The sequence below is a fragment of the Sorex araneus genome, chromosome 6 (assembly GCF_027595985.1).
Source record: "Sorex araneus isolate mSorAra2 chromosome 6, mSorAra2.pri, whole genome shotgun sequence".
Taxonomy (NCBI): Eukaryota; Metazoa; Chordata; class Mammalia; order Eulipotyphla; family Soricidae; genus Sorex; species Sorex araneus.
The window spans coordinates 25,703,651-25,728,953 of record NC_073307.1 but is presented as its reverse complement, the minus strand read 5'-3'; the positions used below and the strand labels follow the sequence as shown (position 1 = coordinate 25,728,953).

General features: G+C 55.5%; 1 protein-coding gene across 4 annotated transcripts in view; it reads right to left on the bottom strand.

The window, feature by feature from the left end:
- Window positions 1–19,409: 19,409 nt before the first annotated feature.
- The window catches only part of LOC101537829 (core histone macro-H2A.1), a 56,760-nt gene continuing 50,866 nt past the window's right edge, over window positions 19,410–25,303 (bottom strand). For all 4 annotated transcript variants that reach the window (XM_055141430.1, XM_055141432.1, XM_055141431.1 and 1 more), the window contains exons 8-9: window positions 23,392–23,566; window positions 19,410–20,204 (exon numbers count right to left, since the gene is read on the bottom strand). In XM_055141430.1, coding sequence (XP_054997405.1) covers window positions 20,039–20,204; window positions 23,392–23,566 — 341 coding nt within the window. In that variant the 3' untranslated portion in view covers window positions 19,410–20,038. The remainder of the gene's footprint in view (window positions 20,205–23,391; window positions 23,567–25,303) is intronic.

Here is a 25,303-nt window from a genome sequence, read left to right as displayed (position 1 = left end):
CCTTCCCGTCTTCAAGTGCCCAAGCAGCCCCTCAGCTGTGCCCGAGGTTGCTTCCCCGTCCTCCCCGCGCCCCTTCTGGGAAGCGGCGTCATCCACTTTGGCTAAGACCAGAGACAGGGAGGAGCTCATGGGAGCCCCACACAGACTCGGGAGTGCTGGCCCTGGGGGAAGCGGGGCTCCCTGCTGCTCCTCCCCTTCCTCCTCAGGCCTCGAGGGCCGGCTGACCCTGCCGGGCAGGCTCCCCTAGCAGGCCGGCCCTGGGCCTGCCCAGTGCCCCCTCTGCAGGGAGACACAGAGCCGGCTAAGACCCTGGAGTCCATTGTTCAGTCCATCAGGCTAATCTGCAGGCCCCTCGATAAGCGCGGGGATCAGGTTTCAGGGAGATTTTCCCGGGATTACTCCCAGTAGCCGCTCAGTCTAGACAGGCCTCTCAGTTACAGGGGTGCAGACAAAGGCAAGGACCTGTGGTGCCCCGCCACGAGGCAGCCCAGCGCTCTGCCCTAGCCTCCCCTCCAGCCCCCCGCCCTGCCGCTCCCCTGCCTGAAGACCAGGACACAGATGAAACCAGCTCCTTGCCCACTGCTCAGGCGCACCTGAGCCCTCCCAGTGGGGCTCCTAAACCATGTGGAGACTCCGGGGCCTGGTCCCAAGCGAGGGGTTCCTCACACGGCAGCAGGTGTCTGTGGGAGGGGCCCATAGCTCGTCGTGCTGGGCTCCTGCTCATCTCAGGGAGCCAGTTTGAAGACCTTCAGGCCCAGGGAGGTGGAGCGCCACAGCTACAAAGTGGTGGAAATGAAACATGAATGGCGACTAGGGGGCTGGGGGCGGGGAGGTGAGCTGGAACTTGAATGGGGGACTGTGATGATGGTGCCCTGAGATGGTGGGGGGCGCTGCCAGGGGAGAGAAGGGTTGCCTCGTTGTAGGGGCAACGATAGTCACCCGACCTGATCGTCACTTTCAGACACAGTTTGTCAGTCTATGAGGTGGGCATCCTGGTTGCCTGCCAAAATGTGGCATCATGAGTGAGATGAGTTTGGGAATTGGGGCACGTTATACCAGTCTTCAGTTCCCAGCATGCTGTCTGATAGCCATGGTGGATGGGTGGATGCATGGATACATGGATGGTTGCTTGGGTGGTTGCATGGTTGATTGGATGGATGAACAGATGGATGGGTGCATGCATGCATGCGTGGTTGATTGGATGGATATTTGGATAGGTAGGTGGAAAGATGGTTGATTGGATTGATGTACGGTTGGATGTTTGAATGGATGGATGATTGATTGCATGGATGGCTGGATAGATAGATGGATAACTGAATGGATTCATAGATGGATGATGGATGGATAGATAGATGGATAATGAGGAACCAGTGCGTAGGTAGGTGGGTGGATGGATGAACAGGTGGGGAGATGAGTGGACGAATCTGAGTAACTCTCCTAAGATAGGATTGGTGACTCTCTCCTCCTCCTCTGACCCTGGCCCCGGGGCATATGGGTAGCAGCACCAAGGCTGGGTGCTCTTAGTGGTCTCACTCCCTACTTGAAGATGTGGCCCCTCCTCCCAGTTTTCCTGGAAGATGAACTTGAGACAAGTCCCACTCTTCCCAGCTTCTGGAGGACATGCAGGTATAACCCCACCCTCTCGGATTTCTGTGTTCAAATGGGGTGTGCCTACCGATCTCTAGCTTTGGGAACAGAGCCACGGGAGTGAGTGGGGAGGGGACAATCTTTGGTGGGGTCTACGCACAGAGTAGGGGCATGTGAGGAGACAGGCAGGATGACCTTATTGCTTATTTTTCAGCATATCTTCCTTGAGCTGGAAATGGAGTCTTGTCCCTTTTCACATGACTTTCTGTTTCTCAGCATCTCATCCACTTGCCCTCTGACAGAGCTAAAGACTCCCATGAGAGGAAGGCATCACACATGAAATGGATTTGTTCGTCCCAAGACAGCAGGAACAAAAATCAGAAGAGGACAAAGGATAGTCCTGCTGACAGCCACCGTTACGTGGAACCCTCAGGCTCTGCCCTTCTGGACAAATGGCTCCCACCCATGCAGGGTGCCCCATGGTGGGGAACTCCATGGGAAACTGACTGTGTGGGTCTGGATGGAGAGTACAGTGGGTGAGGTACTTGCCTTGCTCACAACCGATCCAGGTTCAAGCCCCACCACTACCAGGCATCCCGTCAGGAGTGATGCCTGAATGCCGAGCCAGGAGTAAGCCCTGAGCACAGCCAATGTGTGGCCCCAAAGCCAGAAAAGAGAAGAGAATAAACTGTGCATGGGAAAATTGGGGGGCAGAGGCGGCATCCAGGTGGCATCTGTGGGCAGAAATGCTCACCTTCCCCCACCCCACTGTCTAACCATCCAGCCTGGGCCCTGGGTTCCATAGGTCGAAGTGCACGCTGAGCAGAAGAGCATGGAGTGGGGTGGAGAATGGGAGATGGGGAGAGGAGGAGGAGCATGTAGTTTGTTTGATTTGGTATCACATCCGGCCATGCTCAGGACTTACTCTGGTTCTGCACTTAGAGCTTGGGAGACCATATGGGATGCTGGGGGGTGCAACCTGGATTGGCTACATGCTAGGCAAGTGCCCTACCCACTGTTCTATGATTCCAGCCTTAGGAGGAACATGTAGAATAGAGTCTCAGTACCCTGAGTCACACCCTATGCCTGCCCCTTGCCAGCTGTGTGGCTCATGCAGGTCAGTGGAGCACCTGGACCCCTGTTTTTTACATCTATGAAATGGGGACTTGGTGAGGCTCCTTCTGCGGTAGCCTCAGACAAGGAAGGGCAGTGAAAGGAGATAGCCCCTGAGAAAGGCTGGCCCCTGAGAGATGAGTGTGGGAAGTCTGGGGCTGGGGGTGCTCTCCGAGCCCTGCACAATCGACTCATTTCCTTTTGCACCAATGCGTGAAGTACACCACTGGGCTGGAAACCTGTGCCGACTTCTTTCTGAGACGGAGGCTTGCATCTCCAGCAAGCCGTGCACGGCCGCTTTCGACGAGGCGAGCAGGGTCCTAATGAAATCAGCATGTGCTCATTCATGGCCATTGGCACTATTAGCTGCTGTGCATGAGATGAACCATCATCCATTCTGGGTCCATGAATGAAGGATGTCAGGAAGAGGAGTGGGAAGGCTTCCCTGGGGTGCCAATCCATACCCGTCCCTGCCAACACAGGATTTAGCCCTTGTTGCCAACCCGGGAGGCCCATCTTCAGATGTAAGGAACTTTATAGTGTGTGAAGTATGATAATGTGCCCCAAGACACACAGCTGCTATGTGTGTGTGTGGGGGGGGGTAACGGTGTGTGCTCCTGAAATCTGCAGTCCTCCGGGATTGCCAGTAAGTCCTTGGCAGATGTTTCACCTTTTCTTCCTCCTCTTTACCCCTCCTGTCTTCTTTAGGCCTCTCAGTCAGAACCATCAGGGGGTGCTATTGGTGGAGTGAGAGGCTCTTCACGCACACAAAATAGTGTAAAACCACTTCAGAGTCTCAAAAGAGCAATTTCTTTTATTTTTTCAATTTTTTTTATTTTATTGAATCACCGTGAGATAGTTACAAGCTTTCAAGTTTGGGTTACAATCTCACAATGATCAAACACCCATCCCTCCACCAGTGCACATTCCCCACCACCAATATCCCCAGTATACCCCCCCTTTCCCACCCTCCCCCTGCCTCTAAGGCAGACAGTATTCCCCATACTCTCTCTCTCTACTTTTAGGCATTATAGTTTGCAACAGACACTGAGAGGTCATCATGTTTGGTCCATTATCTACTTTTGGCATGCATCTCCCATCCCAACTGGTTCCTCCAGCCATCATTTTCTTAGTGATCCCTTCTCTATTCCATCTGCCTTCTCCCTTCTGCTCATGAAGCAGTCTTCCCGCTATGGGACAATCCCCCTGGCCCTTGTATCTACCACCCTTGGGTGTCAGCCTCATGTGATGCTACCCTACACTCCACAAATGAGTGCAGTCCCTCTGTGTCTGTCCCTCTCTTTCTGACAAAAGAACCACTTCTTGGCTTTAGAATAATCTGTTGCCATCCTTGGGGAAGTAATTTCTTTGAGAAACAGTCTTCCAGTTTCTGAAAAAGGGAAACATGGACTCACTGTCCAGCCCTGTGCCTGCCCAGCGGCCCCGGTGCCAGCAGAAACACATCTGAGCACGGGGTGCTGGCACAGCACAGGTGGAGGCTCTTACAGCCCGCGGGGCCCACACTGTCGGAGCCTCCAAGTGGGACATGCTCTCCTCTACCCAGCATCTCAAGCCGCCTCCTCCTGCCTTCAACACCCAGAGCACATCACATCACTCAGCCTCCTCGGCTGCCTTTTCTGCTTTTAAGGACCCTTGTGTGTACACCAGGCCTGTCCTGGTCATGCCAGCTAATCTAGCTTTCTTAACCTCCGCTGATTAGCAACTTGAATTCTGTCTGCAATCTTAATCCCCCTTTGCCACAAAACATAACGTCTTCATAGGTCCAGGGATTAGGCTGGCCCTAAAGACTGTAATCCAGGAAGTCACTTCCTTTCCTAAAGTCAGTGGACCAGCCTGTTGGACATCTTTGGAAGCCATTAGTCTGCCATCTCAAGAGAAATAGAAGTACGAGTCCACACACTGCTGCGCACAAATGTCCGTAGCAGCAGCGTGAGACCTCGTAGACCAAAACTGGCAGCAGTGCAAATGCCCATCAGCTGGTTAGTGAAGAGAGTGTATTTCCATACAATGGAATATGGTGCAGCACTAAATAAGCAGGAACCTCTGATACATATTGCAACACAGATAAACTTCAAAGCATTATGCTAAGTGGAATAAGTCAGGTGCCAAAGATTGATTATATAAATCCTGGTATGTGACATTTTCAGAAGAGACAAGTCTACAGAGACAAAACAGATTAGTGGTTGCCTGGAGAGAGTGCCCGGGGATCAGCTGCAAGTGGTCCCTGGGAAGGGGGGGATGGAGGTTCCAAAACTGAGCTGTGATACACAGCCTGTGGATTTGCTAAGACAGCACTGAATTGTTTACTTAAGGTGGGTTGGTTTTATGGTAACTTATAGTTCCCTACAGATTTTTAGAATAGAAGTATATATACAGGCTGGAAGAGAATGTGTCCTAAGAAGTTGAGGGTCACCCAAGAAAGGTAGTACCGTGGTAGTCATGTAGAAATACTGTGGGAATATTGTGGGAGAAGCATGGAAGTGGTATGACAGCACCATGTCCATAGAGTGGAAATAGTGTCATAACTTTGTGGGAGAACTATAGCAGCACTGTTAGCATCACTGAGGAGGACATGGGAGTACTGTGATGTAAAATAGGAATACTGTGGTAGTAATAAGGCAAGGAGTACTATAGGAGTACTGTGGGATTTGAGCATTTGGTTACTCACAGGGAGGGGGGCATTGGACAGCAAAGTAAATATGCTGAGGGTTGTAGGGGAAGGTCAGTTTACCTGTTCTCATAGGAAGGAGTGAAAAGTAAAGAAGAGAAAAGCTGGAACAGATCTGATATTGTCAGATGGGATCAGCAGTACTGGTATTAACCCGAGGTTTTCAACATGGAGCAATAATGTGACAGGCTGAGGTATTGCTGGTTTCTCTCCACTGGGAGAGTTTGAGGCCTCAGTCCTTCTGTAGCCACCAACACACTTAGTGCTCAGATAATGGTTTTTTTAAAATTTATTATTATTATTTTTTAATTTATTTTATTGAATCACCATGTGGAAAGTTACAAAGTTCTCAGGCTTATGTCTCAGTTATACAATGCTCAAACACCCATCCTTTCACCAGTGCCCATATTCCACCACAAAAAAAACAAGTATACCTCCCACCCCCCAACAACCCCCCCGCATAACTGATAAATTCCGCTTCTTTTTCTCTTTACCTTGATTACATTCCACATTTTAACACAAAACTCACTATTGTTGTTGGAGTTTCAACACAGAACTCACTATTCTTGTTGGAATTTATCCCCCAAGAAAACGGCCCTATTGACAGGGAAACATTTGATAATTAGTTTTCCACTGATGAGAATGAGAATGAAGCGGCCACACGGTTTAGGATTTCTGTATTTTAGTAATTAAGTCCAGGGAGATTTAAGTTGGAAATTGAATCATTTCCCTTCCTGGAGCAGCATGGAGCAAAAGCTTAGTTCACAGTCTGGAGACATGGCTGCAAGCACTCACTGGGACCCCAAGTCATATAGCTGGCTCTGGATCCTGCTCGTTCAGCAGCAAAGCGGCTATGCAAAGGCATGGCCACCCGGGTCGAATCTCGGCGGAGCTGGAGCCAGCACCGGCCTCGGCCCGAGACTGCCCAGGCATCCCACTATTTCAAGTTCAAAGCACTTTTTTTTTTTCCCGCACCACCAAGTTCATACCTATTTAAAAGTCCCATAAAATGGCGGACCAGATAATGGTTTCTAGCACCATTTTCTACACCAGACACCTGGATTCTGGAGGCACAGTTGATTCCAGGTCCGGGGAATCATGAGTTGGAAACATCTGACATAATGTGTGACATGTCAAAAGAACAGGAAGGCCATTGCAGGGGCTCCCCCTGGCCCAGTGTCGGCCAAAGGACCCTCAAAATGTGGGTGTCGGCCCATCAGGGCAGCAGCCCCTGTGTCTGCATGGGTATAAATGTCTGTACAGCAGAAGAGAAGGCTCTTCAAGGGAGAAAGTCAACTGCTTGGTGGAGGAGTGAAGGGCTAGAAAGACCTCCTTTGGCACTCATGGTAACAATAACTGATGTAGGCAAGGGTAATTCGAATGATTTTCAATTTTTAAATTAAAAAGTGCTTCTGGATTGATGTCAGGCCTCGCCGACTGCAGTCCAGAACCTACTCAGATCCATGGCACTGCTGCCCCTGCCCTCATCTCCCTGCGTGTCTGTGCTGTCATCAAAAACTGTCAGCTGTCAGTTAGGACCTGGAGCTGGTCCTAAGGGCCTACCCGCTGGCAGCTTTGGTCTGTCACGTCTTGACAGACGTGACCCAGGACCTGGCTTTCAGGGACCTGTTGCGTGACCAGTAAGGGCCTCATGTATGGAGTCATGTGGCCATGCAAACGCCCTGTGATCTAACTCCTGAACATTCTGAAGCAGTATGGTTGCCTCAGGGTTGGCTCTAAGTTGTCTCACCTTTACTTCGTGGGGGAGACGTCCAGTTTTTTTCTCCTGAAGCAGAGCTGTTGTGACCTCACATTTGCCTGACACTGGCTCTAAGAACAAGCGGCCTCTGGTCAGCCCTGGAGCTCAGAGGCGGTCGAACATGAGCAGCCCGCTCTGAGGGACCTGTCCACTGGCAGCCACTTGTGAGGTAACTCCAGGGAGACCGTCCAGGGAAAACACCAGCCAGATGCGTCTCTGAGTTAAAATGAGCAAATCCTTAGCTGTGGGGGAGCCAAGCCATTGCCTCAGCCACACCTCTGAGTGCTGTCGCCAGGATGAATGCCGTTTCATCACTGCCAGCCGCGCATTCCACAGCCTCTGTACCCGTATGTGGACCAGGGGCTGTGGCTCTATGCCCGCAACACCCTTCTGTCCTTTCCAGAGCCCAGAAAGAAGATTTCTGGGTGACAGAAGATTTCCCAAGACAATTGTTTTCTGTGGAGACCACATTGCCGGCCACCGCTCTGGCCTGCAAAATATGATAGGACAGGGGGCCCTGGATAGAGAGGTCATCCACATTCACTTCCAGAGCTGCCTACCAGCTCTCTCTGGGTATGTTACCCAGAAATAAGACAGTGTCAGGCAAATGTGAGGTCACAACAGCTCTGCTTCAGGAGAAAAAAACTGGAGCTTGGTATGTTACCCAGAAATAAGACATTTGTCATCCTGGGCCTGGAGGTGTAGTTTATGCCGGGGTCTTCAGAGCAATTTGAGGGCAGCTCAAGAAAGGAGAGGTCATCCACATTCACTTCCAGAAGGAGGAGCTGGCTGGACAAGGAATTTTCTGGAAGAGTCAGATGGGCCTTCCTTGGATTTAGGCCAGGGACTGTGTTAGGAAGGTGTCAGGAACAGCCCCACGAACGGCTTGCTGCCAGGCACAACAGTTTCTTCAGAACAAGATGAGTCAAGGTGGCCTGTACAGAACCTTCCTTTGGGCCCTGTCCAGCAGATTTGAGAAGCTTTAGCTCTCTGCATGTGATTGGATACGTGGGCGCAGAGGTGGGGTTCAGGTCTCGCTTAGGTCTGCCAGGAAACCAATGTAGGCAGATATTTCCTCTCGGACCCTTAGGAGTTCAGGGGGGCTGCTGTGGAGGGTACCACAGGAGAGGCCCATGCAGCCCCATGCAGGTAACATGTTTCCTGCAAGCTGCCTGCCAGCTCTCTCTCCTCGGTGAAGGACGCCAGGATCTATGGGCAGCCCCCAGAAAGGTGGCACAGCCCTGTGAGCTACCTTTATGGACATTGCTGTCTTTGGGGCTGTGTGGATTCATTTCAGTATATCCAGGTGTGAACTGCTCTGTACTTCGTGGGATTACTTGGGCTTCTAAATCTTAGGCTTCCACTTTTACCAATTCCAGAGAAGGGTCATTAGTCCCTTATGGTTTCCTTCCAGGCCTCCCACACGAGCCACACAGCACACAGGCTCAGTCAGGTTCCCGTGAGCTCAGGGCTGGGAGTGTTACCTTTCCGCCCCGGGCTTGTGCTTTGGCTCTGGCGGTTGCCTCCATTCTGAGGCTGAGGTTCTGGTCTGATCCATTTGGGTCTCACTACATGGATGGAAGAAGTAGCAATGACCACAGCGGATTCTTGGGCCCATGAGAGGTCAAGAGGTGCCCCAGAAGCAGGCTGAATATCCGCACACATCATTCCTCCTCTTTCCACTGGCCAAAAGGACTCATCAGCTTAGGGTCCTGGCAGGCAGGAGAAAAGCCACACATCCCTCTTGGATGGGCTGAGGAAGGAGGATGGTTTGCTGGAGAAAAAATACTGCACATGACCATAGCCACAGCCTATCTGCAACCGCAAGCAAAATGCACTTTCTCTCTGCCCAAGAGAGTCTGGAAGCCCCATTAATGGTTTAATTAACAGAAATCACAGGACCAGTTTCAGCATGTGAAACATCACCCCAGATCTCTGCTTGACAGAGCTTTACACTCAGGAGTTCTTGATCCATTCAGAAAGAAGGATAAACTGTTTCACAAGTATGTCCAAACATTTTTCCTAGAAAGTAAGAATTCCACATAGGTGGCTACCAGACAGGGATTTGCAAAGAGAATCAGCTTTCCAGGTTCTTCCCGATCAGGCTGTGACCAAGAGGCCCGCTCAGTCATGATCCCTGCTGCCAGTCCCGCCATGCCCTGCCCTCCTGGACCATGTCCACCCTGGCCTTCCTGGGCTGGGCCCTGAGGCCTGCCCTCTCGGGAGGCCCTGACAGTTAACCATCTGCAGTCTGTGGGGTTGATCTTCTGCAGCACATCATAAACTGGCCTCGTGGACTCATACTGACTCCCAAGTGCTGGAAAGATCTTCATCGGACCCCCTCTACCATGGCCAGCTCAGACTAAGGCTGAACTGCAAGGCCCAAATCAACCTTTGCAGAGGTGCTTGATTTCAACACCCATAGCCAGTTCGGCCACACTGCGCTTCCCTCGGCAGAGTTTACTCTGCAACCTCGTCTCAGCACCTTGTGTTCTAGTACGTGCAGTTGTGGCCTTTAGAGTGTGAAAGAGCTGGAATTTTTCAATCTAGTCCTGTCTCTTTTTACATTTTTTAAGTTATTTATTTTTAATTGAATCACCATGAGATACACAGTTATAAGTTAGCATAAGTTATACAAATGGCCAGTTATAAGGCCATTTGTGATTGGGTTTCAGTCCTACAATGTTCCAACACCCATCCCTTCACCAGTGTCCGTTTCCCACCACCAATGTCCCCAGTGTCCCTCCTGTCACCTGCCGTACCTACTACTGGTCCTATCTCTTTCCTGCCATGAAACGTTGGGGAGGTCATTTAAGTTCTTACACTACAGTGTCTATGTTCTCCAAAATGGGGAGGGCTGTTCCTCACAGAATCACTCATTAATTATATTAATTACTGGGGGACATACAGCTAGTACCGTGTATTAGGCACTTACCTTGCATGCTGTTCCATCTCTGAGACCACAAATGGTTCCCCCACCTGCCCAGCACTGCCAGGAGTGATCTCTGAGCACAGAGTCAGGAGTAAGCCCTGAGCATCACCAGGTATGGACCAGAAACCAAAACAAAATTTAAAAGTATCAAATTGTTATATTACCATAATATAATTAGCCACAATTTATAATTATTCGATATTGTTAATGATCTAATTACTCAATATCGTTTACCAAGTATTTGCCATTCATATACACATTCATGGGCATTGGTTTTGGTTTTTGAATTTTGGGCTACACTTAGCAGTGCTCAGGGCTTACTCTTGACTCTGTGCTCAGGGGTGTCTCCTAGCAGAGCTTAGGATCACATGGGGTGCCAGGGATCAAACCAGAATTGGCTGCATGCAAGGCAGATGCTCTATCTGCTGTACTATCTCTGTAGTCATGTTGTTTAATGTTCACAGTAAGTTTATGGTGTGTGTGTATGTGTATGTGTATATGTGTGTGTGTGTGTGTGGTATTTTATAAATGATTATAAACTCAGTACATAAGTGACTTGCCCAAAGTCTCAGCTGCCAAGCGGTACAGCTGTAGTTTGAACCCAGAAACGCCTGCGTTCCGTATTTTTAGCCTCCAAGATTTGCCCACTGGTACCCAGCAGGGTGCAGCCAGAGGTGGCTCTGGGTGTCTCTAGCCAGTTGGGCACGGGTGAGTGAGTGGGGAGAGAGCTGCTGGCAGTGTCTGCAGCCCCGGCCACAAGGAGCCATGCTGTGCTCCTGACCCCGCACAGTGGCAGGCTGCCACGAGCATGCGGGAACAGCGTCCAGGGCAGGGCTGGGTGGGAGGACGCCCACCCTCAGCAGCAGGGGGACCGAGCCAAGCACTGCAGTGCCAGCTTCTGTCCCCCCTTTTCCCCACCTCTGGGTGGATGTTTGAGTCTGGGTCCTGGAGACAGGAGCTGCGGGCTGGGAAGGGTGGCGGGGTGCGGGGGCAGGAGCGAGCGCGAGGTGGCTCAGATGGAAGGCGTAAGTTCAAAGCAGAAAGGAAGCTGTCTTAAAAGCCAAGGGCAGCGGGAGTGTCAGGCTGACGGAGGATGCTTGAGAATTCCTAGTAAAATTTTACAGCTTCCGCGTTTCCCCTCTTCCAAATCTTCCCACGAAGCCGCGCATCTGGGGGGGCCACCTTAGCCAAGTGAGGCAGGAGCCAGCATAAGCTGGGCCAGGGAGGGCCCACAGGCAGCACTCTGTAAACTAGGGGGTGCTGTGCCCTGGCCCCAGGCTAGTGGGGGATGCAACAGGCACAGAGATATCTGCAGGGACCAGGGTGGCACAGCCACTGCTGGGCCACATGTGGCTGAGGGAGTGCCGCCCTGTCCCTTTCATGCATCCTGGCCGGGCACAGCGCAAACATGTGGAAGGTTCACTTTCTCCTTTATAGGAGTCTATAAAAAGGCTCTTAAACTGGAATCCTAGGGCTGCAAGGAGACAGCCTTGGGGTCAGCCCTGGGGAAGGTGCTTCCACTGCAGCACAGAGCTGGTGCTGGTGACTGTGGGGCTGGCCTCTGAGTCCCCAAGAAGGCCAGCTCAGCTCCTCTTCTGGAACCTTTTCCCGGGCCAGGGGAGCCCCAGGCCCCAGGGTATATGAACCAGCCGGTCCTGTGCGAGAGGAAGTGTCTGAGCAGGTGAGCTCAGGACTAATGCTCCCTGGACTTGGGACCTGGGGTGCCCTGTGTGTGGGGAGTGCTCCCAGAGGCTATTGCTGTGCTCCTGGGGGCCTGATCTGGGCCACCTCCCCAGGAGGCACCGCTGGGTGGGCGGCGATCTGGCAGCAGTTTCCCGACTCTGGGAAACTCCACTTGCTTGTCTTGCCCCCTTTTGCCCGTTGCCATGTGGCAAGGTGGCTGTCCCTGCCCCAGCTGTCAATATCTCGGGGTTGCCACAGGATAAGGGATGAGAGGGCTTGGGGGGGGGTACAGGAAAGACAGCTGTTCTGCCTGGAGCCCCAGGCCTAGTCCATAGCTGACAGGAATGGGGGTCCACTCCCCGACCTGTGTACCCTCCTCGGTTCGGTCATGCTTGGAGAACAAGCACCTGGATTGGCTGTTCACAAGATACCCCGTCCCCTCCTTATGCTGCTGGTCCAGTCAGCCCTGCATGCCTGGCCCTTGCAGAGGGCTGAAGGGGCGGGATAACAGCCCTGCTGGGGTGGGGGACAGTAAGTCCATGTCCCTCTGAGGACAGAGTGGATTGGCAGTACAGGGCTGCCCCCTAGCCAGAGTGACCCTTCATACTCTGTCCCGGACATGGTCCCCCGACATGGTCCCAGCGTAGCCCCTCAGCCCGAGCTTAGGTTCCAGTCTGTACTTTTCTAGGCCCAGGCAATGCCCAGAGGGAGGAAAACAGCAGGAAGGGAACAATCTGGAAAGAGGGCCAACTCTCAGGGCCCCTCTGGTCAGAGCCCAGGAGAGGGGCAGACTGTCTTCACAGCACACTGCTCTGGCCTCTCCCTCATGCTCAAGTGCCCTCACCTGAACCCGCATTTTCATGAGCAGAACTAGAGACATGCCACTCAGTCGATTTTTTGGTTTTTGCTTTAGGACCACACTTGGCTCTGTGCTCAGGGATCACTCCTGACAGTCCTTGAGGGACCATCTATCTGCATGTCAGGAATCGAGCCTGGGTCAACAGCAGAGGGATGAAGTCAAGCACTGCAGGGCCACCTCTCCCTCCCTCCTCTCCGCCCCCCTCCTCTGGGTGGAAGTTTGAGGATCCTGGTGACAAGGGCTGCAGGGTAAGGCAAGTGCCCCGCCCTCTGTACCGTTTCTCCGAATCTCCCTCTATTCTGGACATGGCTCAACTCATCCTAACTCAGTAGCACCTTCCCGCACACAGCCACGTCTGCCTTAGAATGTGGGGGACACTGAGAGCCGCCTGGTTGGGTATCAACCCATGTGTAGATAGCTGGAGGCACTGGACGCGGGCATGAGCCAGATCTAGATTCCAGCCCTGGGAGGCTCCTGACCTCTGCCTTTATCAGAGCAACCGAAGTCTGCGATGGGTACGTTTGCGGCACTGTGCAAGCCAAGTCCATCTGACAGAGGAGGGACCCTCAACCCCACTGACTCCCGAAGGACCTCGCTCCAAGAGGGCTGGTGGGCCCTGCTCCCTGTGCCTACCCATCCCTCAGACCACGAGAGGAGCTGAGTCCTGAGCTCACCTGCTCAGACACTTCCTCTCACTTTGGCCCAGCCAAACTGGCACACAGAGATGGAGTCTCCACCATGTGTGGCCACTTATGCCACCGCCCCCCCACCTGTCCTGACAGTCTGACAGTGGGATGACCAGGGCAGGGAGTAGCTTCTCATTTCTTGGCTGTAGCAGGAAGCACAAGATTCCCCCGAGATCGAGGGGGGGGGGGGTCGGCCCAGGGGTGTGAGCAGATCAGCGCTCAGGGATTCCCTGAGCCCACGGCCCCGGCTCCACTCCCACCCACGGCGCGGCCATATGCTGGAGCCTGAACAGGACCCTGGATGAGGTGGTCCTGCCTCTGCAGGACAGGGGGCTCTGGGGGCGGGGGGACTGTCAGCGAGCAGCTTAATGGGCACATTGTCCCCGCGCTGCCCGGAGCACCTCCTGGCCACTTCCTCGCCCGCCGGGGCTGGATGAGCTCATGTCTGAGGCTGCGGGCGGCGCGGGGAGCCCAGCCCGGCTGCTGGGAGGCCGGGCAGCCGCGCACGCGGCCGGGCGGCGGGGTCGTGAAGCGGAACGTTGTAATGAGCGACGCGGGCTGGATTTATGGGGCCGCGCACGTGCGCCTGGCCTTCCTGCGAGGGCCTCCGCGCGGGAGCAAAAACAAGGCCTGGCCCGGCGTTGGCGCGACTGGGTCTTAGCAAGAGCCCACTAATTACTGGAAGCTCCCCCGCCGCGCCGGATCCCAGTGTCAGTTTGAGCTTTGCCGGAGTCCTCAATGCAGGGGAGCCCGGGACAAAGCCAAGGCTTGTCGTGTCCTTGCTCCTTGCGCCTGCAGGAGTTGGTCTCGCTTTTTCGCATCTGGAAAGTGGGGCAAGCTCCCACAGCGGCCACTAGGCGGCAGTGTGGCAGAGGAGAAGGAGTTGGCATCAGTTTCCCTTCTGCCTTGGGACTCCTTGTTCCGCCCACTTCCTGTTGTGCTCTGGGCCGGTTACTTGTCCCATCCAAGCTCCCTCGCCTGAAGAGCCGGGCGACAATGATCCCTTTGCCAGGTCATAGAAGGATGGACACAGGATGCTTGTGGACTCCCTCGCCTCCCCAGCTCTGGACTGGGGGTGCTACTCCTCACGGCGAGGCTCACAGCTCTGGCTCTGCTTGGGTTGACCTGTTTGGCTTTTCGTGGGAGGGCTGGGGGTTCTCCAGACGCCCTGGTTCAGGAGGGGCCTCCCAGCAATGCTCAGTCAACAGGTGCATCAGTGTGGATCCAGCAAGTGCACCCAGCAGTGCTGGGTGCCACCAGGGTGATGCCCAACGGTGCTGGGGGGGGCAGCTGATGCCAGGGAGCAAGTCCAAGGACTTATACCCACCAGGCATATGCTCTGAGCCACGGGCCCAGCCCTGTGGCTAACATTTTCCCTCCAGAGCACAGGGGTAGCAGATGGCTCTCATGACCCCATGCCATGGTGAATTTACCTCTGTGCTCAGGTCCTGGGGCATGCTGGGTGCTGCTGGTATAGGAGCTGGACGTGGCCTCCTATCCAGGCAGGGCTCTTAGAAGCTTCTAGACTCAGGACATGCTGCTCAGGACCCAGGGACAGCTGCCCTGTTGCCGATGTACCTGCCTATAACGTGTGGGGTCAATGGCCTCAGAGTGAAGTCAGAGGGGTAGGGAGGAGACATTGGAGGGGACATAGAGGTATGGGTGAAAACCCCCGGGGAATCGGGACCCCTGATGTCAGCTCAGAGGAGGAAATCTGCCCCCTTCTGGATGTTGGAATTTTCCCACAGTTAGCTCATGGGGCCACCAGGCTAGTGAGGAGAGCATTATCAGCACGTGTTGGTCCAGCACGCGTCCCCCAGTGAGGGTGCTCCACCAGACTGGGTGCATCCTCCATGGGGGGAGGGGCTGCCTCAGTGTGGGAACCTGCAGCCAGGACCTCCGTGGGGCCTAATGAGGGGCTACTGGGTTTCAATGACACGCTGGGCCAGCTCTGCACGGGGTGACTGACAGCTCATTACCCTGCTGCCATTTTGGGTGGTGGAACTTAATCTCCCAGGTGGGAAGCCGATCAATTTGCCCATCTGCCACAGCTGAGCCGGCGGGAACTCGACTCTAATTTATTCTCTGCTGCCTCAGGGGCCTCCTGGTTCCAGCGCGTGGAGTTCTCGGAGCACCAGGCCGGCTTAGGTGGGGGCGCGCCTGTGCCGCGGTGGGCCTGGGCAGGGCCAGCAGCAGGGCTCAGCCACGTGTGTGGGAACGAGGGGCGGGGGCGGGGGTGCTCTGTGCTGTTTGCATCAGACACGCTGCCCAGGGTCCAGGGTGCCAGCGGGGCACAGAGGACTTGGCACCCTGGGTGTGACCCAGACTCTGCTTCCTGGGCTCGGGGCTCGAGAGAGCCGGTGGTCCCAGGCCTGCCGCTGTGCCATTTTGCAGGGTGCCCCAAGGCTCGCTCCTCGCTGATGGCGTTACACGCCGTGTGTCCAGATCAGAGGAGTGGCATGCCTGCCATGCGAGCCGGGGCCCCCAGCAGACTCTGGGGGCAACTGGGGTGCACCCCCCCTCAGCATCCTCAACACCTGGTGGCATGCAGAAGATCTACACTTATAGACCAAGGAGAAGGCAGTGAGGAGAACCCGCGGTTGCTTGGTGGGAGCTGCTGGTGTGCACTCAGGTGGAGGATGTCGCGTCCTTGAATGCTGCGCTCTGCAGGCCCCGGCCCTGTGAACCAGGCCTCGGCTCCAGGCGTACATGTGGGTGTGCGTGTGGCGGCGGCGCATACCTGTGCATGACTTGTGTGGGTGTGCACATGGGTTTCCCTGGTGGAGGTGGGTGGGGGTGGCACAGGCGGGAGAAGGGGGTTGCGGGGGAAAGTGCCTCTATTCTCAGACGTCCTTTCTCTGCTGGACAAAGCGGCCCCGGCTGGGTTGGTTTTGAGGGGTCAGGGAAAGGCCAATCTGTTTACACACCTTTGCTGAGGAGCACGGGGGGCGGTGAAGGGGGCCGGGATTAATGAGCAGTTTTATTACTTCGCCTGTCAGGGGAGTCATGTGATATTATTTTGATATGGGCGGGGGCAAACACCACAGGTGAGCTTATAAATGGAAGAAAGGCCAAAGCAAAGGTGGCCGCCCCCTGCCACTGAGCGTTTCCCTTTCTTCTCCGGCGCAGCCAGGCCCCCACTCCGCCCCACGCTTCAGGTGACTGGCTGCGAGGCAGGTGCCACTGAGGCCAGCGCCCCGATAACGCAGATCAAACACCTCAGTGGCTGCGATGCAGTGGCTCTGACAAGAGGGCGACTGAGCAACAACCAGGACAGCAGGCAACACCCCCCCCAAAACACACACACACACACACACACACACACACACACACACACCCTGCTGTGGGCCATGGAGCCTCACAGGAGCCCCAGACTGGAAGGGGCGTGCATGGAGGGGAACAGGTGTTGGGCCTTCTCGGCTGCCTCTCAGCTGGGCCCAGACATGCAGTGGGGTGGGGGGCGGGGGCCAGGAAGGAGCAGCCCACATGCAGGGCCCAAAGTGCCACGGTGCCTTAGCACCACCACCTCACTCTTGACAGGACTGTTCTAGCTGCAGTGCAGAGCCCAGCTCCAGGGGACCTGCTTCCAGAACCATCCCTGAACCCCTGGGGCCACTTCTCTGCAGGAGAACCACTCTCCGTGTCCTGTGCACCAGCCATTCTACATCCTACACTTCCCACCCCGGCCCTCAGGACTAGCTGCATAGGCCTAGTAGGCAGAAGCCTCACTGGAGTCGAATTTCGGGGTGCATAGCAGAGGAGACGGAGGACGCGCCAGCTCCAAAAGCTGCGTCTCTGGGGAGAGGTCTGTTGAATTCAGATGGCTGTGACCAGACGCACCTCCCCTCCCTACTCCCTCCCCTCCCTCTCCCCACAACCCCCCCCCCCCCCCCGTGGCTGTTGAACCTCAAGGGTGGCCAGTTTAGATGCAAAGTCTAGTCCCCATGGAGCCGTGGCCGAGTTAGAGTGCCTGTCATCTGGAAGGGGCATGTGTGATGCCCACTCTTGTCTGCCTCTCACAGTCCCAGAGCTGTGAGAACCTGCAGGGTGCCCCCAGAGACAGACACGGAGCTACACACGTGTTTTCTTTCTAAAGGCGTATGTGTACTGTCAGCACTCTGAGGGAACGGGGTTTGGACCTTACCTGGCACGAGACCCCTGGCTCTGTGCTCAGGGGTCACTCCTGGACAGGCTTGGGACCATGCAGAGCCAGGGACTGACCCAGGGTCTGCAGGTATGGCAAGCGCCTCACCCCTGTACGCTCCCCAGCCCCCATCCCAGAACTTGGTTCAGGTAAGTCGCCATCTTCACTTTTCCCCTCTCTTATCAGAGCACAGTTTGTCTCCCCGTTTTCAAAACTGACTGGCTGCTTCAGAGATGACGGGGACTCAGGGCAGCTCTCCTGATTTCACCGAACTTTGTCGACGAGCCCTTACCTCGGGGGCACGATGCTCTTTGGGTTATTGAAAGTTTAGAAATATTTGGATGATCATAGTCAGTAATACGTGTCGATCCTGCCAAATGTAATTTATTTTTTGGTGCCAGCCCAGTGAAGGCAGAGCAGACGCGGGGCCCTTTCCTCGTAGCTTCCCAATCCTTTTAGCGACACCTAGTGGAGGATCCCGGCTAAGGACGGGTTAGAGTCTGGTTGAGTCTGGTGGTGTAAGGAAACGATCCCTTAACCTTAGCCCTGGTTCCATCCAAGCCTTAGTACCTGGCTCAGAAACCCACCAGGGCCAGTGCACGCGCCTGTCTCTCCTAAGAGAGACCCATCGGGGCCTAAATTTCCATGGGAAGAATCTTGGTGTTTGAATCTACAGATGTTTTCGTGTGATGTTAGTTTCTTTTTGTTTGGCACCTGGGATTGAGCCCAGGGTCTCCCACAGTTGAGGTCTGTGCCCCACCACTGAGCCACCTTCCCCGTCCCACGAGCAAGTTATTTCTCTTGGCCTCCTTGGTCTAATCACACGAACTGACCTGTGTTACTGCACGTGATGTCCCAGCCCGGGGGCTTCGTGCAGCCCTGGCGCACACCAATAACCAGGGCTGCCAGCTGGAAGCCCACTGTGAGTGCCCCTCACCCCGCGCCCATCTGTAAGCGTGGAGACTATGCTCCAGGGTGAATGACCACGCAATATGCTTTGGAAGAGCAATCTGCAATCTGGAATGAAAGCCCGCTGAGGTGCAGGACTGAAGAGACAAGGTCAAGCCTTCTCCTTTTGCGAGCTGTAGAATCAAGCTGTAGAAATGAGTGATCACTTCCAGCTAAAACCTTGATGGAGGTGGGGAGAACTTGGTTTAAGTTTTAAGGACATACTTAGGAGAAACTTAGACAACGATCACCTTTTAAGTTTGGGCTGTGTGGTGTTCGGGGCCTCCGGGGCTGCGTGTCCTGGCTCATTTGGGAAAGCAAGTAGGTCCTTCCCATCCACACTTGATGGGCCACGTTCTGCCTGTTTCTTCAGGGTTCAAGTCCACGTTAGAAGGAGGGAGGGGAGCAATCGCGTGTGTACCGTAGGCCGGTCCACAGTGAGGCAGAGAACTCAGTGAAAAGTGTCTGCATTTTGCTGGCAGGTTTCAGGGACAGCCTTTGGCTGCTCTGGTTCAGCTGGATCTTTCCAGAAAAGCTGCTGCCAAAATGGATCTGACTACCAGGGGAGGTGAACGTTGGCAGCATGGACTGTTGGGGGACACTCAGAGAGGTCCTGGCCTCAGGGACACCAAGCCCAGTGTCCATCCGAGACTTTGCAGCCCACCTACTGTGGACCCCCACGAGACTAGCTGGAGGGCGAGGGCAAGAGGGAGAGATGGGCTCAGGCTGAGAAGTCCCTGCTTGGGGATAGCCCACCCTGTGGCACACAGCTGGGCTCTCGGCACATCTGCTCCCCCTCTGAGAAATGGGGCTCACTCCCCCTGCTGGGTCTCAAGGGTGAAAGGCGAGACTCTACCTCAACTCCCTTCCCAAGCTGTTGGTGTCCAGAGATAACCCCTGTCCACTGCAGCCGCCCCTGGCGTGCTCTGCGCTGCGTCCCCCAACTTCCGGCCACCCCCCCCCCAGCCCTGTAGGGAGAGAGTCCAGCTTGAAGCTCAGCAGTCACCACACCAGTTTAGCATTTTACTAAATCGATTCACAGAAATTTCCAATTGCAAATATAATTAAGGACAGCAGATCTCTGTTCTGCCTTTTTAAATCTTTCATTTTCAAATCCATCATTAAGACAAAAGGAAAAGTAAACAAAAATTAAGTCTGCTGCAAATTCATGATTTTTTTTTCTTCTTGAGGGAAAAAACGGGGGATGAGGGAGGACATTATAGTAAAAAGAACGCCACTGGGTGTACGATAAAGCACCACAACACACGGGTTACAAAAAAAAAAAAAAAAAACGGGGGTTCCTGGGTCCTGCCCCGCAGAGCGGATGTGGCCCTCCGCTGCCGTGCGCCTGCCGTGCAGGATCTCGGTAAAACAAAACTAGAAACTCTCCTAGGTCACACTAAGGTCAGACACGGTCTGGAACACAGTGCTTGAACAACAGCAATGCCAACTATCAGTGCTAACGAAAAACATGGTAGAAGGTCAAAAACAATTAGACTGGAACCAAAGCCTTTACTCCCTAGATGAGCAAAATGGAAACGGAGGGTCCCCGCCTCCCAGGAGGGCAGGGGATTTTTTTTTTCTTTTCTTTCTGACGGGAGGCGGGGAGAGGCGCGGGCCGGCTCTGAGTTCCGCAGCCTAGTTGGCGTCCAACTTGGCCATTTCCTGCACGTAGATGCCTATACTCTCGCTGTCGAAGAGCACGAAGTACACCGTCTTGATGGAGGAAGACATGGTGGACACGAAGTAACTGGAGATGGCTTTCAGGATCAGCTGCGCTGCCGTCTGCTTCGGGAAGCCGTTCCTGCGGGGAGGACACACTGCTGCCAGGGGGCCCCGGCCCTGCGCCCGCACTCGGGAGTCGGGCGCCACACGGAGGGTGGCCATGGGCCGGTAACCCACCCCATCCCACACCAGCCTGCCCCACCCAGAGCAAGTGGGGCACAACTCTGGCCCAAGGGGGTTCTTTCTCTTTAGAGCATCCGGGTCCCCCCCCCATAATCAGGAGGAACATCACCCAGTTTCCACTTCTAAAAGGTCCGGGAAGGAGGGGTCAGAACCCTGATCGGCTCTGGAGCTGGGGCTGGAGGGCTGGTCAGCATGGTGTGCACAAGGCCCGGGCCGCGTCCTGGGTGCAGACCCCTCACCAACGAGCATTTACAGCGAAGGGTCCTGGTAGCGAGGCTGGAGCCCACTTTCCTGGGGAGTCCCTTGCTTGTAGGTCGGCCTGAGTCTGTGGACCCATTTGGATGCCAAGTGCCGGGCCAGCCTGCCCATGTCAGCTGGGACTCGCCCTTGGAGGGGCACCTGCAGCCAGGCGAGGCCATTCTTGTCTGCAGTGAGGGACCCCTTGCCATCCCCCATGGACCCGAGTGCTGAGGCGTGGGGGCGGGTTCTTCATGCAGCATTCGGAACCTCCCAGAGGTGCAGGGACCATCTCTGAAGCTTGTTCTGGCTCACACCAGGTCCCCCCACTTGGCAATGGAGCCCCCGGAGGCACAGGGGTGGCGCACATGCCCAGAGACTCCAGGCGTCACCCCAGGGCACACGCCTGCTTATGCAGAAGCCTGTGGAGATGGGCAGAGGGGTACAAGCTTGTGGTGGGGAGTCCGTGGGGTGTGCAATGCCCCACACAAGGGGGCTGCTGGGAGGTGGAAGCTATCAGGAATGACACGGTGGGCACCAGGGTGGCCTCCTGAGTCTGGGGCATCTCTCCAGTGAGTGTGGTGGGAATCCTGGCCCCCGCCCCGCCCTGCCAGGGCACCTAAGGGATGGGCTGCCTTCTCCATCTGGGCCCACGCCTGCTAGGAGAGCCCAGAGCACAGGCAGCACCAACTCCAAATGCTGCTGGGGACTGTCAGAGGACAGACCTCGCCCCCCGCTTATCCCCCCTTCCCCCCCCAGTTCATCCCTGATAAAGGCCTGGGCAGAGTGTGGGTGAGAGTGGAGCAGGACGGAATTTCACACGGAAACCCATGGTATGGGGCCCCGCCAGCCTGTCTCTGCACCACACTTGCATGGGGAGTGGAGGGCCCTGGCTGAGTCACTGTCATCTCCATGTTGGCTGCAGCTGGTCCCCGACCCCAACCCACGTGGGGTACATCCCCGAGCCTCCCAACCTGTGCCCAGCACATCTGGACTCGCACCCTCCGGGGCTCCCTCTGGCATGTAGGTGCAGGCTGCTGGGGGGAGGGGGGCAAGGCGGGGCTTCCGGCCCTGCTGTCCCTAGCTTCGAGTGTGAGTCTGCTTTGTTCCTAGACAAGCTTCTCACCAAGCCTGACTCCTGGCCCCACGAGGAAGCCCCACGGCTCAAAGGCTGCAGTGAGGGCTGAGCCTCCACACCCCCAGCCAGCGCCCAGGTGGTATTGCAGCTGCCACTTCCCACATGGGGATGGGCACCCCTCAGGGGTCGCCCAGCACTCTGGCTCCTGGCCTCACCCGGAGCTCACTCAGGAGCCCGAGAAATCTGCATCTCTCCTGGAGTCCCTCCAGCTGACTAGCAGCCTCAGTTTCCCCAAGCTGGTGCTGGATGGCGACCTGCACCGCCACCTGCACGGGGGCAGGCTGGCAGGGGCCCTGTGGGCAGAGACGCTGTGAAGCAGTGGCCTCTGTTTGCTCCCTGCCGCCTTTCGGGTTGTCCTGGCCGTTTGCAAGATGGGCAGGACTGAGATCAGGCAGCTCGGGTGACCGGGGACACATACCCACCCCTGGGCGTACCCCCTGCCCCCGGGCTGCCCCTAAGTCAGCCGCAAGCCAAAATGGCCTCTTCCCCGGGCTCTCGGGTCTGGAGTGCAGAAATGACCCTTCCCCAGGGACTCTGCTCCTGTCCTCTTTCTCTCTCCCTCCCCCAGCCCGCGCAGAGCCAGGTCAGCCCAGTGCCTGCCCAGTGCACGGGAGGGCGGGAAAGAAACCACGCTGTGCCTCTGGAGCTCCTCCTGGCCCCTCAGCGAGCCCCTCTGCAGACCCACCCCCCTCCCGCCCCGTGTCACCCCGGCAGTGGGGCTGTCCAAAGGCAAGATGCAGGGGGGGGGGGGAGGGGAAGGGGCTATTTCTCAACCTGTTTGTGTTGAGACTTTTTAATTCCAACCTGGTTTCCCCCGGAGCTATTGGATGCCACCACAAACAAGCCGTTTTATTTCCCCTCCTAACCCGCCCTGATTTACTGACCAGCTCGGCTGTAATCCCGCTCTGGCCTCATGAAAGAGAGGGCAGCTGTGCACACGGGTCTGCCCCGCAGATGTGGGGCTGGGGCCCTTTGCACATGCTTGCCCTCAGCATTCTGCCTGCCTGAGTTATTAAAAAAAAAAAAAAGGAATCAATCAAAAGCTTTTTTTCCTCTATGAAAAATAATGTAAATAAGATGGTAATAACATATGCTTTTTTTTATGGGAATGACTTTTACGCTTCAATTAAAATGTCCCCAATAGCCATATGCAGGAGTGTGAGATCACTCCCGGTGCTTCTCCCTCCAGCAGCAACTTTCATCAGTACAGATCAAAGCGCATTGGAAGCGCTAATGAACAGCCACACATGGCCGCCCCCGCTGATAAGGAGGCACAGAGAGGCTGACTTAGTTACCAAAGGTTGCACAGCAGTATGGCACTCCACTGGGGGACAGGCCCCTCACCGCCTACATGGAGCCAGGACAGGTCTTTCGGCTGCCGTCAGCTCTCTCTCCTCTGGGCACCCAAACAGAGTAACTGTAAAGGGCTGCTCGCGCCTGCTGGCTGAGAGCCAAGCGTACACAAACGTGTCTCCCCTCACCCCTTGCCCAGGGTGCAGGGGTGAGGGGAGCTCCTCCTGTCCTCCCCCAGGGCCCCTCCTCACACCTCGGGCCAGGGTATTCCTCTCTCCTTTTGACAGGGAGGCCCCGAGCGAGCCACTGGCGCGGCAGCACAGAGCACGCAGAGACCTGCCCGCACCTCGGCTCCGGAGGCGAGAGGCTGCGAGGAGGCGCAGCCGACCCTGTGCGCTGCCGCCCTGAGCCTCACCTGCCGCTGCCAATGGACGGGAAGGCGATGGACTTCAGCTTCTTGTCGTCGGCCAGTGCCAAGCAGTTCTTCACTGTCTTTTCCAGAAGTTCCTCACACTTGTCTGCACCCCACACGGGGCTGTTACAGTGAATCACGAACTTGGCGGGCAGCCCGTGGCCAGCACTGATCGCAGCTGCAGGGCACGAGACGAGAGCAGTGACTTCCGTGTCGCCACGGAGCACAGGCCGCCACACACTGACCCCCCCCCACCCCCACCCCAACCTGTGCCCAGGGAGGGCCACATCTGCTCTGGGTCCTGGGCATGAGCTGGAAAACGCTCATCTTCATTCAGTTCTCGGAGGGGGATGCCGGACCCCCAACTGGACGATCTTCCTTAGCATCTCCATGCGAAGGGACGGCAGCTTCAGCCACGAGCCGAGGGCGCCCCTCTCCCCCTCCTGGAAGGCAGAGCTTTCCCACCCAACCCGACCAAATGGATCACCTAACCCCCAAATGGAGCAGATTAACTGCCTTTTGGGGTCTCCACTCTCCTTTCCTCGAGTGAATCCCTGTGCCGATAATCATGCTACAGCTGCGACTCTCCTGGGCACAGTCCAGGATAAAGGTATTAGGAAAGCAGCCCCCTTTAATGAGCTGCTAAGCATCCCAGTGCATTATTCCTAACTGACCCTGTTTAGTTTTAACAGAGTTAATCAGACTGTTATCAGGGTGCAACTATTTTCCTTTCCAGGATGAGGAGCCTTTGTTCCAACCACACTGGCCTGAGGTCTGCGTCAGAGCAGCATCTTTCAGAAGTCCTGCACAGGAGATGCAGTGGAGGTGGAGGTTCTGGGCACCTGACCGTTGCTATGCCTACACAGGGGCATGCACGCCTCCGTGTGCCATGATGCTGAGATGCTCACATGTTTTCACGTGTATCTGAAACTTCCTTTATGAGGAACACCTTTGGGCACCATCTCAGCAGGGTTGTTACGGTCGGGTCCCTAGTGGGTACAGTGCTGAGCTGTGGTCTGTTTGCCTGTTTTAAGACTGACCAGGCACTCTGGGTGGCAGTGTCCACCCAAGAAGTCCCAGCTGAAAGGTGCATGGAAGAAGACCCTCTCTGGAATGTTTCCTCAAAAGACATCATGAAAATCATCAAACATGGATATTGTCCTGCAGACATTTATGGGTGTGTGTTTTGTGTTTTTGTTCTAGGGCCACACCCAGTGGTGCTCAGGACTAACCCGGTGATGCTCGGGGGCTGTGTGTGATGCCAGAGATTGAGCCCAGGTCAGCCATGTGCAAGGCACGCGCTGGGGCCACTGTACTGTACTGTTTCTCTGGGCCCTGTAGCAGCTACAGTTTTTCTAGTTGTTTGCTGCAAGGCCAGTCAGACCTGGTGCTGCTGGTAACCAAATGGGCTTGAGCCAAATTACTTAGAGGAAAGACCTCCAGGCTGGCACAGAGAGGTGCTGGGAAGGGCCAGGTGACCCTGGCTGGGTCGCCGTTAATGCTGTGAGGCCTCCCTTCTTGGTACCAGACACTCATGGAAGGAACTGCCAGGCAGAGCACAGGACGAGGGCAAGTTCAATGACGAATGTTCTGGAACCTTGTTATCCCCTCAGGATCCTGTGGCTCGGCTGGGGAGCCAGGACACAGCATGACACAGTAACTGGCCATGTGGCACTCAGTGAAGAGTCGTCTTTAGTTCAGGATCTGGGGGACATATGGACATGTGGGAAGCATCCAACAGGAGAGAACCAGAGCCCGGGGGAGAGGAAGCCTGCCCTCAGTGTAGCGGGGCTTCAGGCCCCCCGGGCAAAGTCCGGCCCAGAGTCCGCTAAAGGTCCAGTGCTCAGGCTGGCAGCACTGAGGATCCTGTCCTGTAGCAAGAATTCTCGCTACGTCTTAGCTGCTTCCTTGTTAG